The 18673-nt window shown below is 38.9% G+C and overlaps 1 protein-coding gene and 1 long non-coding RNA gene across 26 annotated transcripts in view; one reads left to right on the forward strand and one right to left on the reverse strand.

Annotated features, from left to right (window-relative positions):
- The window catches only part of LOC134807578 (uncharacterized), a 56160-nt gene extending 44735 nt beyond the window's left edge, over positions 1 to 11425 (forward strand). Inside the window, exons 2-3 of the long non-coding RNA XR_010148343.1 lie at positions 7198 to 7397; positions 11331 to 11425. This is a non-coding gene — a long non-coding RNA (uncharacterized LOC134807578). The remainder of the gene's footprint in view (positions 1 to 7197; positions 7398 to 11330) is intronic.
- ARNTL2 (aryl hydrocarbon receptor nuclear translocator like 2) overlaps positions 1 to 18673 on the reverse strand; it is a 94760-nt gene that overhangs the window by 24400 nt on the left and 51687 nt on the right. For 21 of the 25 annotated variants that reach the window (XR_010148342.1, XR_010148340.1, XR_010148341.1 and 18 more), the window contains 7 exons: positions 16305 to 16384; positions 14543 to 14635; positions 12524 to 12641; positions 11581 to 11724; positions 1045 to 1285; positions 455 to 561; positions 144 to 294 (listed from right to left, as the gene is read on the reverse strand). Coding sequence is in view for 22 of the 25 variants with exons in the window: in XM_063786849.1 (XP_063642919.1) it covers positions 144 to 294; positions 455 to 561; positions 1045 to 1285; positions 11581 to 11724; positions 12524 to 12641; positions 14543 to 14635; positions 16305 to 16384 (934 nt within the window). In the remaining 3 variants the exon portion in view is untranslated. The remainder of the gene's footprint in view (positions 1 to 143; positions 295 to 454; positions 562 to 1044; positions 1286 to 11580; positions 11725 to 12523; positions 12642 to 14542; positions 14636 to 16304; positions 16385 to 18673) is intronic. The other 4 variants (XM_054664413.2, XM_063786853.1, XM_063786850.1 and 1 more) reach the window with 1 other exon arrangement.

The following is an 18673-nucleotide window of genomic DNA, read 5'->3' on the forward strand; positions in this document are numbered from 1 at the left end:
TGAATTACTCAAAAGATAAATCTCAAGTTACAATAAAAGGCCAGAGGATCATACAGTTTTAATGGTTTAGCAAGATGAGAGGAGAAAAGCAAAGAGACTCATTTGAAATCAATATAAAGGTCTTAACATAAAAAATTACTTACAAAACTAAAGTGTTGACAGATACAATATATTCCAGTTCTTTCGTCCAAGGATTTGTGAAACTAAACCATTGGCTTTTTAAAGTTACAAAGGAGCCATCTTTTGCTCTGAATTTGTAGGAATCTGTAAGTATTTTCTCCTTACTCTGTAGAACTTAACGAGAAAAGATAATTATCAGCATAATAGTCAACAACTATAAAAATCAATGTTGTGAAGATTAATTCAAACTTCAAATTTCACAGGAATGGGAAATTAAGAGTTAAAACTGTCATTTTAAATTCCCCAAAATGTATTCTGCTCAATGCATACCTACCTGCTTTGTGCTTGTCAGTCAAATTATTGTGGTCATCTTGATGAAAATATTCATAACAAGAAGTTCCCAAAAGTTCCTGAGGCAGATATCCTAAAATCGCTGTTGCCCTGGTTTCAAAATTGAAAATAAACTTCAGAAGTGGTGAGTGTACTCCCTCCCAGAAGACTGTAGGCCCACATACGGTCAGGATCGTAAAGAAGTGCACAGGGTAGGGGATGAGTGACCCATGCATATCACTGGGCTCCCCTCGGCTGCCCTAGACCCAGACTAGAGCTGCAACACACAACAGGCACCCAGGCATGAAGCCTCCACCCGATCCAGGCTGTGCTCTTACTAGCTTTCGCCAGTAAAATCGTGGCCACAGACCATGCCCAGTTTCTGCACCACTGGCTAAGAGACACTCTTCCAAGTTTACATGTTGGCTTAAACAAATTTACTGACATGTCCATATTCTTATTTCATTTAAACTTTATTTTCTGTTCTGAAACAGAAAAAAGAAAAAAAAAAAACTAGCAGTGCTACTAAGACACACTTTTAATAGCTTCAAATATCCCATTGAAGTCTAATCATTATAACATGTAAATGTTTACCTTTGATCTACATAGACAAATTTTCCATTCACTGCAAACCGGGTTATAAATTCAGTTGGTTTCACATTAATCTCTCCACTGTTCTGTGGAACAATATATGGCTGTAATCTTCCAATGGCCACAAGGCAGGTAAAATTACTGTTGTCTTTCTTACTGTTCCTTTCTTCTTCCATTCCAACAATATTTGGAGGCCAGCTTCTCAAGTAACCAGTGCAATGGATAGTATAGAATTTTCTGTGCTCTAATTCAAAGATTTTTAAAAAGGACATTTGGATCATTATAAATAAGTCATTAAATTTCTTATATTGACATCTATAATAGTTGTAATTGTGCTATAAAATGCTCTTTAAATATGCTAAAATATGAAAGGGGAATGGTATTCCATTGAAAAGATATCACCAATTTTGTTTATTTCATGACTTTATTATTAATAGTTTATTTTTCTCAGGAACTAAATTGTATGTACTACATGAAAAAACAAACAGGTTGCTCTATTTTAGGATTAACTAGGTCTATGACTTAACATATTTCCAAGTCAATTTTTAAAATTACAGTAATTTACATCTATTAGAAAAAATTAATCCTCATGCCCCCTTGCAATATTGTTTTCACCTTATTAAGTTTTTTGGTATATCGTAACTTATATTCGAAAGTTTAAAAAGACATTTAAATAATTATGCATACATTCTTAAATTTCTTATGTTAGTGCTTATAATGGTTAACAGATACATAAGGTTATAATAGATTATAGAAATATTTTAAAGAACACTTGGAGAAATTTATAATGAAAAGTACAAAAATAAAATAAATTTCACTTTTTAGGAAAATCCCAAGCAATTAACTCATAGGAAGAAGCTTGTCAAGCATGTCCACCAAAATAATAAAAAATTGGAAATAATCTATATCCTCAAATATCATGCTTAAGCAAACAATAAATCCAATACGGGCATAAACAATGAGTAGGATACAGAGTATGGCATGTCACAAAAGGGATTTAAAGGTTAAAAAGTAGGGGGAAAGCCTGATAAAAATTATTTGAAACAGCTGTTTTTATGGTAAGATTTAGAAAAGATTAGAACAATCAATGTTTTAAATTGGCACTATTTGGTAAAAGTTCCACTACAATAAATCCTTTAAATTTTTGTTTAAATAGAACATGATATGAACTGTCATATAAGATAGTAGTTAACAATAATAGCAAAGATTTAGAGAATACTTTATGTGTCACAGTCTGTTTTAAGTGCTTTAAACGTATAACTCATTTAATCTTAACAGTTCTATGGGATGTTCTAGTATCTCCATTGTCCTAGGAAACTGAGTTAATGGCAAGGTCACACCAGGTACAGGATGGAGCTGGGGTTAAAACTCAGGCTGGCTCCAGAGCCCACTTTCTAAATCACTAATGCCACACCATTTGCTGATAGTGAGTGCTCTGTCACCAAAGATGTTCAAATAGGAGTTGCCTGGGTGACAGAAGGGGAGGGGCACAAAGGTGTTCCAGCCAGAGGGAATGACCAGTGAGAACTGAGAGAGAGCGGTCAGATGCGGCTGAAGCATATGCTGCAGTGGGAAAGGCTGGAAAATAAAGCAGGGAACAGAGGGAAGGTTGTAAGCCATGCATAAAACCTTGTATCCAACATTTCACAAACACCACTCCCTTCCCAGGCCACAGATGCCCTAAATTACAAAACTCCTTATCTCTTCCAACCCAAACCCAGTCTTTATCACTTATTCCCTACCCTGTTTACTGGTGCCACGATCAACCCAGGCAGTTCAAAGAGAAATCTGGGGGTCACCCTAGGCTCTACCTCCCCCTAACAACCCAGATGCCTCAAAGGAATTAAAATTGAGTAAGTACGAATAAAAGTTTTCATTTAACAAAGCTAGATGGCAGTTAAAAATAAAAGGGCTTATACATCAGGTTCAGCATTTCTGCAAACTTATGAATGATACTGACTAAAAATATTCCACTCTACTGAAAATATAGACTTAAGAAAGTCTGTATTTTTAATTTATATATGTAATCTCATCACACAGAACCTAGCCTGTTGCATTTACTTCTCTCTTACAACAGGTTACTATCTATATTTCCAAATCGAACTGTCCCTCACTTCTCACTGTGAACATTTATTCAGTTGGCAAATTTCTAGTTGGGATTGTGTAATTCTATCAACTGCAATTCATTTGATCAGCTATCTAAGTTTTTTTTTTAATCCCATTTAATCCATTTCCTATTTAGAAAAGAAAAAAATACAGCTCGCTACCAGTGCTGTATTCTCAGGGCAAATGGGAAGTGGGTTAAAAATTCTTATCCCAATAATTCTTTAGCTTTTTATCTAAATATTGGAGTCATGAGGCCTGATCCTTGCCAAACTATTTACTTACATCGGCTCCACAGGCTAGATTCAAGTGTCATCTGCTCCATGATTTCCCAAAAGTGTGTGGGGGTGAGGAGAGGGAGAAAAAGCCTGTATTACCCTAAACACTGCCTTAATTTACAGGACATCCTTTCAAAATCCTGTATGAAATTTTTCCTCAACATGTTGCAGGCTAGGTCTCTCAACTTGGTGTCTTGCTGTCTTCACTTGAATTCTTGAGGAAGCAGATCCAAAACAAGGATTCAAATATAAGAAGTTTATTTGAGGGGTGGTCCCAGGAAACACTGGCAGGGAACTGGGAAGTGAGACACGAAAGAGAAGGAAGCTAATAAAGTACCTGAAACCTGCAAGTTCCTGGAGCCACAGGCAGAACTGGCTCCAGAGACCAGAGGAAGAGATCAGGCGGAGAGTTCCAGCTTTGGACACTAGAGGCCAGTGGCATGCCCTGTCCGCAGTAGTGGGTGCTGGGGGGATATGCCATGGGGCACTGACAGATAGCATCTGCCACACATGCACAAGAAACAAGTGGATTCTGGGTGTACTGTTGCACTTCTTCCTCATGCACAATTATCTTATGAAGATAAATTTAAGAAACACTTAAGACATTTGGTAGCAGTCGTCCATCCTTCATCAGCCTGCGATTTCACAACTTCAGATACCTGAGTAATTGTCTCTCTACCTTAGAAGCTTTTTCAAAGTCTGAATCCGTGACCCATGAAGGTTTGATTCAGGATATAAATAATTTTTTAAAATGTCAATGTTATTTTAAAAAAATCTTTTATTATGTAAAATCTCAAACATAATGCAAAATCAGAAATAAACTTGGGTAACTCATCTTGAGAAATCCTGAGAAATGGCCTTTCCATAAATCTTAAATTCAACTTCCAATTAAAATAAAAAAGGCTGCTCTCTAGTCTTCCTCTAAGTTTAAATGTAACTGGCATGTCATGGTAAAAGGGAAGAAAAACACCTTTACTAACCACAGGCTTTCATCATTAATAATGAGCAGTCTTAAAACACAGTGAATTGGCTGGGCGTGGTGGCTCACGCCTATAATCCCAGCACTTTGGGAGGCCAAGGTTGGCGGATCACGAGGTCAGGAGATCAAGACCATCCTGGCTAAAATGGTGAAACCCCATCTCTACTAAAAATACAAAAAATTAGCCAGGTTTGGTGGCATGTGCCTGTAGTCCCAGCTACTTGGGAGGCTGAAGCAGGAGAATGGCTTGAACCCAGGAGGCAGAGGTTGCAGTGAGCCGAGATCATGCCACTGCACTCCAGCCTGGACCACAGAGCAAGACTCCATCTCAATAAATAAATAAATAAATAAACAAACAAACAAACAAACAAAACCACAGTGAATTCCACTGGTTAATTACTATTTGAAAGAGTAATTTCAAAACGACCATATGAAAAATGTAATTTCACTTGACAGACACTCTCCCTGGTTAAAGCAGAAGACAAAATAACCCTCAAGCAGGTCATCCAGGTGGCAATCAGGGTTTATATTCTGCAGTAACCTTATCCTGGCCCAGCTGTCTACAGGCAGTTCTCAAACCAGGTCCTGCAAGGAAGGGCCACACTGAATGCTGACACATTCCCTTACCATTGCTTAGGCCTGTGCATTTGGTACAGAACTCTAGTGTGTTAAGTGAATATGTGGTTCCAGGGCTTGAGCAGATTCAAAACTCCTTTTTGAAAAGATATTTGCCTCTGAGTGCAAGCATCTGTGTGGCCCAGCTTGGCGTGGGAGTGAACATCCTGGTGTGGGCAGGAACACATTTCTACAGCAGGCGCCCACTCTCTCGCTGTGTGTCTGCTGCGAAAATCATCCAGAATCTCTTTCATGAAAACCTTCCGGCATCTAGGAAGCAACTCTAGTAGGTGGCATGGCATACAGATTTTAAAGCCAGATTGCTGATTCTGTCACTCTATATGTGACTTTAGAAAAACTACACAACCTTCTAAAAGTGCAGTTTCCTCATCTGTGCTCTGCACAGAACTGTTAGGGAGATTAAACTGGATAATTATGCAACATGCTTGGCATATAGTAGAATCTTAATAATTATTCACTCACTCCTTTCTCTGTTTTCTCTTCTCTTCTTTCTGAGCTGCAAATAGCTACCATTTATTGAGTGCTTCCTAGGAGCCAAGCACTGCATGAGCCACGGGTGATCCTAACCACACTCTCAGGAGATGCTGTCATTACCCACTGTATTAGTCTGCTCAGGTTGGCATAACAAAATTCCAGACTGGATGGTTTCAAAAACAGAAATGTTGTATAGGGGTCTACCCTTATAACCTTATTTACCCTTAATTACATCTTTAAAGGCTCTAACTACGAATACAGTCACACCGGGGCCTAGGGCTTCAACATACAAACTTTGGGGGAAAACAATTCACCCTGTACCACCCATTTTCCATATATTAAGTGAAACTTGCCTAAGGTCGCACAATTGTTAAGCAGCAGACCTGACACTAAAACCCTACTGAATTCAGGGCCCAGGCCCTTTCTACTCTGTCCTACAGCATGGCTGTTGGGAGGCAGAGTCTAGTGGGAGAACCTGGAACATTAGAGCGACTCAAAAATGTATTTGTTCCTTTAGTTCCTCACAGAATTCAACTACGAATTAACTCTAATTGACCATTTGCCAGATATTCTTGAAATATCTATATTTTCCCAATAAGATTATCATGTATTTCAAAGGAAAGAAATCATTCCTACCTCTTCTATAAATGTGTAAAACTTGCAATAAAAAAATCATTTTAGGAACCCCATGGAAGGACTAAAATTTGATTAGTACATTCTCAAGAATGCTGCTTGGTTCGTTTTTTTTCTTAAACCTATGACTGTACACAAGCATTTTTGTTTGAAAATTGAATATTTAAAAGACCGCTTCAAAATACCATAGCAGGGCTATGCAGTTCCACGGAGGACATCCCACTTTCCTTCTTGTATCTTTGCAAAGGGTTAAAAGACCGCAGATTATTAGACGTCCAAGATTATCATCAGTGACTGACTTGAGCTCCCATATCTAGGAAAAATCCTCCAAGAATGTATATATTCAGTCATGTGTTGTCTAGAATTTCACAAAACAATGAGAGGAAGAATTAAAGGCGACAGAAAGGAGGAGGAGCCCAGACAAGGTGGAGTCCTGCTATTGCTTTGTGACTTCTAGTTCCATATTTGAAGCCAAATTTTAAAATGCCAATTTAATTAACAGACATTTATTTTCAGCAAGGCCCAGATTCCTTTGGTTCTCAGGGCAGAGCCTTTTCAGATTTCTTTCTCATGAGAACTACGGTATAGAAAATGATGCAAGTTATTTGCAGTCTGAGGTTGGGCTGCCATAGCAAAATAGCAGACTTGGTAGCTTCAACAACAGGAACTTATTTTCTCACAGTTCTGGAGGCTGGAAGCCTAGAGATGGAGGTGTCAGCAGGGCTGGGTTCTGGTGAGGGCTGTCTTTCTGGCTTGCAGATATACACCAACTTGTTGTGTGCTCACATGGCCTTCCCTTGCTCACTGCATTCATGCAGAGACAAAAAGCTCTCTGGTGCCTCTCCTTACAAGAACACTAATCCCATGATGAGGGCCTCAACCTCATGACCTCATCCAAACCTAATTATCTCCCAAAGGCCCAATCTCCAAATACCATCATGTCGGGAATTAAGGCTTCAACATACGAATTCTGGGGGGACAATTCAGTCCATAGCATTTGCTAAAAACTTATTGAGATAAAATCTAAAAAAAATGTTGAAATTGCTTCCTTAGGTAAAAGAGAAAGATTATAATGTATATTCATTCATTTAATTCATAATCGTTCCTGTGGATTTGAGAGTGGTTATGTGGGCAGTCACGCAGGAACAAAGGACAAGAGGATCGTCACTTATGCCTTCAGGAAATGTTTATTGAATGTCTACTATGGGCCAGAAACAACAGACAGAAATGCAGCTCTCATTCTCGTGCGGGAGGCAAGTATTAAAAAGTTAAGTAATTTCAATACAGTGTGGAAGGGCAGCAAATCTGAGAGAAGCTCAGGATTACTCATGTGGGTACCTGGGACTCAAGCCACCAGAGTTGGGAGGGTATCAGGGATGGTTTCCTGGAAAGAGGGGATGCCTGGGTTTCAATGTCCAGGGTCTGCAGACAGACTTGTGTGTTGTAGTCAGGCATGGTGGCTCACACCTGAAATCCTAGCCTTTTGGGAGGCTGAACTGGGAGGACTGCTTAAGGCCAGGAGTTTGAGACCAGCCAGAGCAATACAGCAAGACCCCATCTCTACAAAAGATTTTAAACTTAGAGGGATGCAGTGATACATATCTGTAGTCTCAGCTACTTGGGAGGCTGAGGCAGGAAGATCATCTGAGCCCAGGAGTTTGAGGCTGCAGTGAGCTATGACTGCACCACTGCACAAGTGTGTTATGTCTGTAATTGTTACAAAGTGAATAGCACCAAAAAACTGAGTAATCTTTCAGTATTCAAAAACTATTATTAATTCAGCAAAGATGTCATTCACATCACACTTTCCACCACCTACTTATTAGTTTACATGTTTCTTGGCTGCCTCTAGCATATTAGGGCCATCTCACATAAGGTCCACTACAGCAGTACTTGTCTACCTGCTCCCCAGTGTGTCCTTTGCATTTGGCATAGTACCTGGCACATAGTAGACACTCAATAAACTGTTCATTCACCAACATCTATTGTTGTCAGACAACGATCTCAGGTTTATCCCAATCATTTTCCCCTCAGCACAGCCAATGTGCAGGGATCTTTTTAGAAATAAGACTGTGAAAGAAGCTAGGAGAAAATACAGCTCAGGGAGGAATCTTTAGTCCTAGGCTTGAGCATTGCTGTCCAGGGCATCCCTACTTTCCATTTCTCACACTCTCAGAGAATCTTGAGAAAAGAGTCTAAAGCAGCGACTGTCAAAGTAGGCTCTCTGGATTAGCAGCATCAGCCACACCTGGGAGCTTGCTAGAAATGCACATTCTTGGACCCCACCTCAAACTGATTCAATCTGTGTTTTAAAAATCCTTCCAGGTGATTCCAATGCAGGCTAAAGTTTGAGAACCATGTGTCTAAAGGTATAATTTAAAATGTATTTATTCAGTGCCCTTAAATTCTCCTGAATATCAGGGAGGAGTTCAAATGGTGATAGTGGATTTGGTTGGAAGATCAGGCCACAAGAGAATGGGGTTTTGCCAAGAGGTTTCTGAGTAGAAGCTGAGCCTAGATAAGTATTTATTTTCAAGTTCAAGAATATAAATTAGTTTGAATGTGCATATGGGTTTGAGATGGAGAAGGCTGGGTAAGTTTACTTATGTCAGAAGAGAGAATGAAACTGGGAGAAGTGGCAGGGAGGATTAGATTAGGGTGGAGGGGAGAGAATACAGAGGCTGAAAATTAAGCCTGCAGAGTTGCAAGCTTTACCAGTAAAGAGCAAGATGATGGGGTAGGGGGCAGAGGGCGAAATCAGGTTTCACAAAAATGGAAGGTTATAATGGGCACCAGCCAGACACCAACACAAACATGACTAAAATACTAAGTCAGTCCATGTGGGAAATCTCCCAGGAGGAAAGACAGTTCAATCTGGTCATCTTTAAAACACATACAAAATTTGACCATTCTAGCCTCTACTCAATTTATAACTTGCATCAAACATTACAGATTTCAGCCACCTTAAGGCTGTTTTATTGGCTGTCATGTTTTCCTCTCATACGGATTTCTGTGTAGATTCGGTGATTTACAAATGATTGGATCCTTATGGATGGATTAATTAGAGGTGAACCAACACAGTGTTGGTTCACCTCTGGTTAAAGCCTAACAGTAAAACATACTACATTCTGACTCCTTGGATCACCCACACAGAAGGAATATTCCTGCCCTCGGAGACTATTTTCACATCATACGGCCATGTCCTTCCTAGCTGGTCGCTATGGTATGACTAAGATGACTGATGTGGGAAGGAAGGCAGAGAGAACAGGCACTCTGGGGCAGTGACAATAATGGCACCTGCCATCTGCTCTGCACTGTCCTAAGAGTTTAGGTGGACTATTTCCAATAGTGTTTGTAAGAGCTCCTAACATCGGTGTCACTATGCTGGGAACCAGGCTAAGCACGTGATGTGTATTAACTCATTTAATCCTGGTAACAACCCTATTATTGGGGTCCTATTACTCCCATTTTACAACTAAGGGAAGTAAGGGCCAGAAGGATTTAGTAATTTATCTTAAGTCACATAGTTGAGTTAGGATTCAAATCTAAACCCTTTGGCTCTAGAACCTACTCATTTATCTGCTGTGCTAAACCACAGAGTCCTGTGAATATTCCTGTGTTAAAGATATGGAAACTGAAGCTCAGAGGGATTAAGAAACTTGCTTACGATCACACAGCTAGCAAGTCGTAGAGCTAAAATCTGATCCCCACTGTTTGGATTCCACAGCCTCTTCACCTCTATTTCAGCTGTGACTTCAAGTCCAGGAAGCTTCATATGTGACGTTAGACAGCTCTCCACCACTCAGAGCCTTGGGCAAGAGGGAAGCAACAGATGGCCCTCAAACAGATCCCCCTGAGGACTGCTGGTTCATTTCCATTTTTGTTTCTTTACAGTATAACACAGAGTAGGGGGTTTATGATTGATTGTGAATTTTGCCTATTTGACTCTCTGCAAGTTACTGAATCTCTCCAAGTCACTTGATTCTAAAATAGAGATAAGAAAAGTATTTTCTGCTTATACGGTGTTGGGAATGTAAATTAGTTCAGCTACTGTGGAAAGCAGTTTAGGGGTTTCTCAAAGAACTTAAAACAGAGCTACCATTTGACCCAGGAGTCCCATTACTGGGTATACACCCAAAGGAAAATAGATCATTCTACCAAAAAGACATATGCACTTGTATGTTCATTGCAGCACTGTTCACAATAGCAAATACATGAAATCTGCCTAGGTGCCCATCCCTGGTGGATTAAAGAAAAGTGGGCTACATATAAATCATGGAATACTACACAGCCATAAAAAAAGAATGAAATCATGTCCTTTGCAGCACTGTGGATAGAGCTGGAGGCTATAATCCTAAGTGAATTGATGCAAGAACAGAAAACAAAATACCACATGTTCCCACTTATAAGTAGGAGCTAAACATTGAGCACATAAGGACATAAACACGGGAACAACAGACACTGTGGACTATTAGAGGGGGAAGGGAGGGAAGGGCGTGTGGGTTGAAAAACTATCTACTGGGTACTATGCTCACTACCTTAGTGCAATATACCCATGAAACAAACCTGCACATGTAGTCCCTGTATCTAAAATAAACGTTGAAATTTTTTAAAAAAAGAATAGTGTTTTCATGAGGATTAAAACACTTAGCACAGTATCTGGCACAGGGTTAGCGTTAAATAAATATTAGCAATTACCGTTTCAGGTGTTTGTCAAAAAAGATTCCGACCAAAACTTAATTCAATTTTTGTGGCTCCATATAAATATCCTTTTAAAGGATAGGAAGGCAAATCCCATGTTAAAATTTGCCTATGGAATCCTATATCTCATAGCTTAATATGCTCTTAGGCAAAAAAGTCATGAGACATTTTGTAGTCCCTGAAATTTCCCAATTAAGTTAAATAGATGACTATTTAATCAATTCAAAAAGTAAATATCTGCAAGAAAAATCTAGCAAAGGATCATAAGAAAACAAACGAGATATTTACCGAAGAATCACCATCTCATAAAAAATTAAAATCACACCTGGAACATCTTAAGAAACTTTCACCAAAATTAGTCAAATCAGGCTCTTGTACTATTGAAGGTTTTTTAACATCTAACCTTTATATTTTAAAATGTAATAATGAAGTTTCACAGCAAAAGTTTTATTTCCATCTCTTGTCATTTTTTTCCCACTTGATAGGCCCCAAACTACAATTTCAATAACACCATTAAAATCTTGGGCAACAAAGATAATATGTAATTACCTGATAAATTCGAAACATATGATGAACAAATGTAAGTAATTTTGGTTTAAAAAAATCTTATTTTTAAGATGCTTTTGAATTCAAATATTTCCCTTGACCATATATTTTATTTTTTCTGTACAGAAAATATTTAGGACATTAATTTTATAGCCATGCTTTGCATCACTTGACATTTCAAAATGATACCTTTCTTCTTTGAGTTGGGTAAGCATCCATGCTCTTCTTTGACAGAGATTTTACAACTCTTTATCCGACAGAAAAAAGATCGTCTTGAGCCAGAATACACATGTGTCCTTCCAGTGTGGAGATTACTGTGAACTTGCAAACCAGCTTTCGTGCAGAAGGGGGCGAGAGAATAGGTGGAAAAGAATATTGTCAAATAATTTTGAAATTTATCTCCTAACATTTTCTGACCATCTATTATTGAGAAAGGAAATAGTTTTTTAAAGCAATGGCATGATTGTACAGTAAACCCTGAAGTGAAATATACCCAAAAAATGTATTTGTCAAGCAATCACATTTTGATAACTTACAGACATTTGCAATTTATCTTTCTTTTTTCTTCAAATGGGGAAGAACAAAGTTAATTTAAATGAAATGAAATAAAAATTAAATTAAAAAATGAAAAAACCTTAACTATTACAGGAATCAATTGATTTATATTTTACATAATTATTTGGTACTAGGCATTTTCAGAGAAGAAAAAATACTTATACTTCCCAAACACAATTATACAAGGTCTTTCATACAGAAAAGACCTAATCCATATAAAAAAGAGAGTAATTGTCTTTTAGCATGTAGCTAAATAATGGGAACTTCAGCAATTTTTTTAACCAAAATGATACTTTCTTGTAAAGATTTTATTTGCATATGAAAAATAGCAAATATGAAGCACTCATATTTTCCCCAAAGCATCTTCATATGAATGAATTTGTGTTTGTATATGTCTGTATGAATATAGGAATTTTCTATATAGCTATATATATTTATTAAGTATGATGTAAAGTTTACAAAACAATTCTCTCTTGATAAAAGCTTAGTTAGCTGTTTTAAAAACACTGTGTAGCTAAACGTTTAGGTGATCATTACATTTACATAAAATAATAAGCATGCGGAAATGGACACTTACTTTTGGCATCTATTAGCTTTTCTCTTGGTGAAATATCAAAAGAAGAAAGTTGTTCCTTTACTTTGGCAACATCTTTTGGATGTAAGAAGTCAAATAAGCTTTGTCCAGTCAAACTAGCCTATTCATAAGGTAGACATTCATTTAAAATCAGTACCATGCTTTTTCTACATTTCTTGATGCATACAATAAATGTCCTTTTTTGATTTTTGATTGATTTTTCTCAAGCTCAAAGATATGCCCACGACACTGTGTGACATGAACTTAGTGTTCAAAGCAGGGTGATACTTGTAGACAGAAAAAAATACATGCGTATAGAACCATCCCTGGATATACACAAACCATATACAAACACTAATTGCTAGTATTCTGCTAAATCTTGTAACTCTTGTTAACATGTTACTTGTAAATGATTGTGATTTACTTTGAACTTTTTTGTCCTTGTTAAAAAAAAGAGATTACATCATAGTATAATATAGAAATCACAGAATATCTGTGACTTTATCAGATATTTACCATACAGTTTAAAAAATTACCATACTATTGATAGGTAAAATCCAACCCAGAATACCTCTCACTTCCCATTCCACCACTCCCAATAGGCACAGCATCCCCAGGTCTATGCCTTTGCTGATACAGTCCCACCCCTCAGAATTCATCACCCCTTCCCTATCCCTTGGCCACTCCAGCCAAATTGCCTTTGACTCCCTAGACTTCCGGGACTCCCTTCTCCCAGGTTGAAATGTTTCCTCCCCTTCTCTACACCTTCCTTCTGACAAGCCTGGCAGACATCCTACTTCATGTGTGACGCCTTCCTGACCCACAGTGGCCACCCCTCTTCTGAATTCCTGTATTACCCAAGCAAACATTCCTACAGACAACAGGACTAACGGACCAGCCGATAGAAGTAGGCTGAATTGTTTGGCAATTATATGTTTCATTCTAAAAAAAACTGTGTGGTTAATATAAGTCTATATCCAGAACTCTCTAGGGCAGATCAAGTTTCTGAATCTGAAAAGCTGAGGACTAAATCCTGAATCATAGGAATCCCTACATGCCCCTAAGCAGCCAGTAAGTCTCTTAATAGCCTCTTCTATGCAAAGTCAGTGCCCAGTAGGACTGGATTCCATGTCACTAACTTGAAACTTAAGTGGTACCCTAAACTGTCAGTTACCTGTGTGTGTGTGCGTGCGTGTGCATGTGTGTGTGCATGTGTGCGTGCATGTGTGGGTGTGTGTGCATGTGTGTGTGCGTGCATGTGTGGGTGTGTTTTCCATCTCCAGTTAGAACGTGGAATCATGAGGTTTGTGCCCCCAGCTATAACCAGCTGAATGATTCATCGGTTTTCAATCCTCCTGTACACAGGCTCATAATATTCCCTTATTTCTGTTATTTAACTCATTATCTCTGAACACCCTTATAATCTAATGTGAGTTATTAAAAAACAGTGCTGCAGTCTATCGGATTTCTAGTGCTAGTTTATTCACTTACTTGGGTTAGTTTCAATGCTATAATTTTTGAGTATCTAGTTTCCATGAAATGGTGTTCAGTAATAAGGAGGTGAAGTACTAAACTAGTTAAACGAAAGATGTATTTCAGAGAGTGTTGCCAGAGATTAGATCAAAGGCTGTCATGCAATGATTATAACTTAATAATTGACCATAAAGTGTCTCTTGGAGGGAACAGAGAAGGGTGACTAACACTTTTCAGACACTCTTAAATATGACACCTCATTTAGTCTTTACATCTTGAGAGACAGGTATAATCATTTTGACTTTTTACATAGGAAGAAGCTGAGGCTCAGTAAAATTAAGTAACTTGCTGAAGGTCAGGAAGGGAACGCAATCAGTCATAAAAATCCTTACTCTTTCCACACAGCTTTCCATCTCTCTTGGAGTTCTAACTTAGCAGAATCTAATCCCATATCCCAGCGGGGAGAAGGTGTTCAGAAAAAGAGCTTAAAAATATGTGTGTGTTCAAAAAATTAAACATTGTATGGAAAATATCCTCATTTTTGGATACCTGATCATAATTAAGTATTTTGGAGACTGACTTAGAAACGAAGAGAATTTTTCCTCTTTCACATCCAACCACAAATAAGAAGCCTTCTGCAGTCTAGGATTTAAAAAAAAAAAGTGAATATTTTAAAATATTGTCTGTCTCTTATACACACGCACACACACACACACATTCAGATTCTGAGGAAATTACCGTGGCATTAAAACTAACAGAGTAGTCATGGAGCTAGTAAAATTAATTTTAAGAAATGTTCTTAAGATGCAAACAGATTTATAAAGAGTGTCAAGTTGAAATCCTATTCTAAATTAATGTTTTGGACATGAAAAGTTTGGCTGCAGAATATTTAGTTGAGACATTTCTTAAAAACTAAAATTAGGCCAGGTGCTGTATATGAGCCTAAATACAGCACTAAATGAGCCTATATCCCAGCACTTTGGGAGGCCAAGGCAGGTGGATCTCTTGAGCTCATGAGTTTGAGACCAGCCTGGGCAACACTGGCGAAATGCTGTCTTGACAAAAAACACAAAAATTGGCCAGGCATGGTGGTGCACGCCTCTAGTCCCAGCTACTGAGGAGGCTGAGACGGGAGGATGGCTTGAGCCCGGGAGGTGGAGGGTGCAGTGAGCCGAGATCGCACCACTGCATTCCAGCCTAGGCAACAGAGCCAGACCTTGTCTCAAAAAATAACAATAAAATAAAATTACCTTTACCAAATTCTACTACACTGCATGCAGAACAACGATTGCCTGTGGATGTGTTGAGGTAGAAGGACAGGGCAGAATGGGGACAGGGAAGCAATGAAGACATTATACTGTACACTTTGTTATAGTTTTTGAATAATAAAAAGGCATCACTCATTCTAAACTAATGTGTCAGCTACTCTCATAAGGTCTACCCAGCAAATCCCACGAAGCAGCCTGCATGGAAGCGGGTATATATGGCACATAGGAAGAGTCTGGCACTCTTGCTGGGCATGCTCTGCAGGGCAGAAGCAGGGTTCCATGAAGGTACGACTGACGAGCATGTACAGATTGGTGAAAAAGCTTCGAAAGCAAATCGTACATTTTGCCACCTTCAAAAATCCTTTTTATCCACACAATATCCTTTCTATCCCTGCCAGGAATGCTATATTTAAATTCAGCTGTTCAAATAAAAGAGTGGCTTTTTTTAATTAAAGGAAAAATGGACAAAAATGTGTATGAAGAATCCTTCTATTTAATTTGACTATGGCTTAAAACCTAGTAGTCACACAGCACATGACCAAGACATTTATCACCTCCGAGGGCATGAGAAGCAAATCACATGATCACAGTTTCCCCTCTAGACCGGTGAATCTGAAAAGCCATGCACAGGAATGATGAGGACGGAAATGTCAAAGCACTAACAACTCTAAGTAAGCAGTGACTGGCCTCCGAGAAGAACAGGATCCTGAGGGAACAGGATGCCAGGCAGACGGCTTTGAAGGAGGTGGTGATCATGGGGGAGCAGATCCTATGTGTGAGAGATGGGTAGTATAAAATGCTTAGCACTGAATACAAGCTTTGCTCCATAGTGTGGAAAGTGCCTCTCCTCTGTCTCTACTTTCATTAACACAAACTAGTAAGGCATGGCTACTTCTCTATTTTAAACTTCTATACTAAAGGAAATACGGTGTAATATGGAGTCCCATATGTTTAGAACAGGAAGCAAATGGAAGAAAATCTGCCTCCTATTCAAACAGCAATGAAAGCATATACACAACTTAGACAAATATATCTTTAGTTACCTTAAGGATTAAATGTCTGAGCTCATTATCCTGAAGAAATGATGGTCTATAATTACTTCCCACATAAGAATTTGTCAAGCCTAAAAAGAAAGGCGTCAAGAGTTATTGGAAATATAGTAGAGAGGGCAAAATGCTTAATGAACATTAGCAATGCTGCTGCTGCTGGTATTTGCTCTTTGGCACATTCTAAGACATTTTCTGTAATCATTTTTTTTTTTCATTTTCATTTAATTTAATTATTTATTTTTGAGACAGAGTCTTACTCTGTTGCCCAGGCTGGAGTGTGGTCGAGCAATCTCAGCTCACTGCAACCTCCACCTCCTGAGTTCAAGTGATTCTCGTGCCTCAGCCTCCTGAATAGCTGGGATTACAGGCGCATGCCACCACGCCCGGCTAATTTTTATATTTTTATTAGAGACAAGTTTTCACTATGTTGGCCAGGCTGGTCTTGAACTCCTGGCCTCAAGCAATCCACTCACCTCAGCCTCCCAAAGTGCTGGGATTACAGGTGTGAGCCACTACGCCCAGCTAATCATTTTCTTTCTTCATTATCACTTGATTAAAATTTCTTTCTTTTAGATTGTGAATTCTTGGAACTACTTATTCCTTTATATTCAAATATGCACATTAAGAGCTATATATAAAAACATTATAATAAAATGTACATGAAATAAAATTCAAGGATTGATATGCAGTAGTCCCCCCTTAGCTGTGGTTTCAGTTACCTGTGGTCCACCATGGCCTGAAAACAGGTGAGCACAGTACAATAAGATATTTTGAGAGAGCCAAACACAGAACATATAACTTTTTTACAGTATATTGCTATAATTATCCTAGTTTATTATTGATGTTAATCTCTTAATATGCCTGATTTATAAGTTAAACTTTATCATAGGTATATGTGCATAGGAAAAAAGTACTATGCCTAGGGTTCAGCACTACCCACGGTTTCAGGCATCCACCAGGGTCTTGGAATGTATGCCCCATGGATAAGGGGGGACCACTACAGTTATTTAGATAATGTCTTAGCTAATTAAAATTTATCATATGAGTTACCTTGAATGGGGGTATTCTGGAATTCTAAACAAATGTTACGGATTCATGAGATTTTCCAGTAAGAAAATCCTTTAATGGCAATATAGAGACCTCTATTCTGATAATACACAGATTATTTTAAAAATGTATAAAATATAAATGAAATAATTAATTTTCAGCCCTTAGCACTGAGTTATATTAAAATGAAAGTCTCTAAAGCAGCTGAAGAGCTTGCAAAATGATGAGGAATTATCAGGCCAAAACCAAGGGAAATGTTTGACCTGGGAGGAGTAAGGGAATCCACCAACCCAGATTCGCAAAGCCCTTCATGGCCACAAGGGGGCGTATGACACAGACGACAAAGCGAAGCAAGCCATCCCCAGGGCAAGGATGATTCAGAAGTAAGTCAATTTTCCCTTCCTTATATTCCCCAACCTTCTTGACTCCTATCCCTTCTTCCTGGGTACTGTAAGAGAAGTTGCTTTTGCAGGGGAAAGGTGGGGTAACATCCTTAGACATTTTAACCACACATTGGCCCTAGGACGGATCTGTGGCCCAAACTCACCAATGAACTAAGTGGTGGTGGTGGTGGCAAAGTAAGTGGGCAGGGCAGAAAGACAAAATGCCTCATGTTATGATTCAGTACAGTTTTCTCAGACTCGTAGCACTCTTAAGAGCCTGGCATAGGGAAAAGAACATCTCTTCCGTTGGAATCTATCTTCATCCTAGGGCTCAGGGAATTCTCCCAATGACTTCTTGCTAATATTACTACACAGCAGCTTGGGAGGGAGCTGAGGAAGGAATGAAGAACGCAGACTCTGAGTGCTAGGTCAGGGAACAGCAGTAAACTGATTTTGAGCAAGATAATGACATTTCAGGTCTGGCCTGCAGCAAGGTTGGCAGAGCATACCAGGCAGAAATGGGCTGGGAAACCCCGTCGGTGTACATCAGCCAGCACAGGCGAGCCCTGACTCGGTGAGTGAGTGGGGATGTGCTCGAGAGAAAATGAGGGCAGTGAGAGCAGCACTGAGGCATGGTAGAGGCTGGCCGGTAAATGCATGCCATGGTGTTCCGCACACTTGTCCACACATTGGCTCTCAGAGTTCCCATGGCAAAAACCAACGAGGCAACATGATCACTTATTTTTTTCACAATGTTCATTGGGTTAAAAAAAAATCAAAATGACAGTAACAATTCCTCTTCCTCTTCTGACCCCATCCCCACCATTAGTGAACACTGTGCTGTACTCTACATGCATTACTCTTTACTCTTAACAATAGTCCCAGGAGGCAAATGCATCCCTATCTCACAGATGTGAAAACTGAGGATTAGAA

This window comes from Pan troglodytes, chromosome 10 (assembly GCF_028858775.2).
Source record: "Pan troglodytes isolate AG18354 chromosome 10, NHGRI_mPanTro3-v2.0_pri, whole genome shotgun sequence".
Taxonomy (NCBI): Eukaryota; Metazoa; Chordata; class Mammalia; order Primates; family Hominidae; genus Pan; species Pan troglodytes.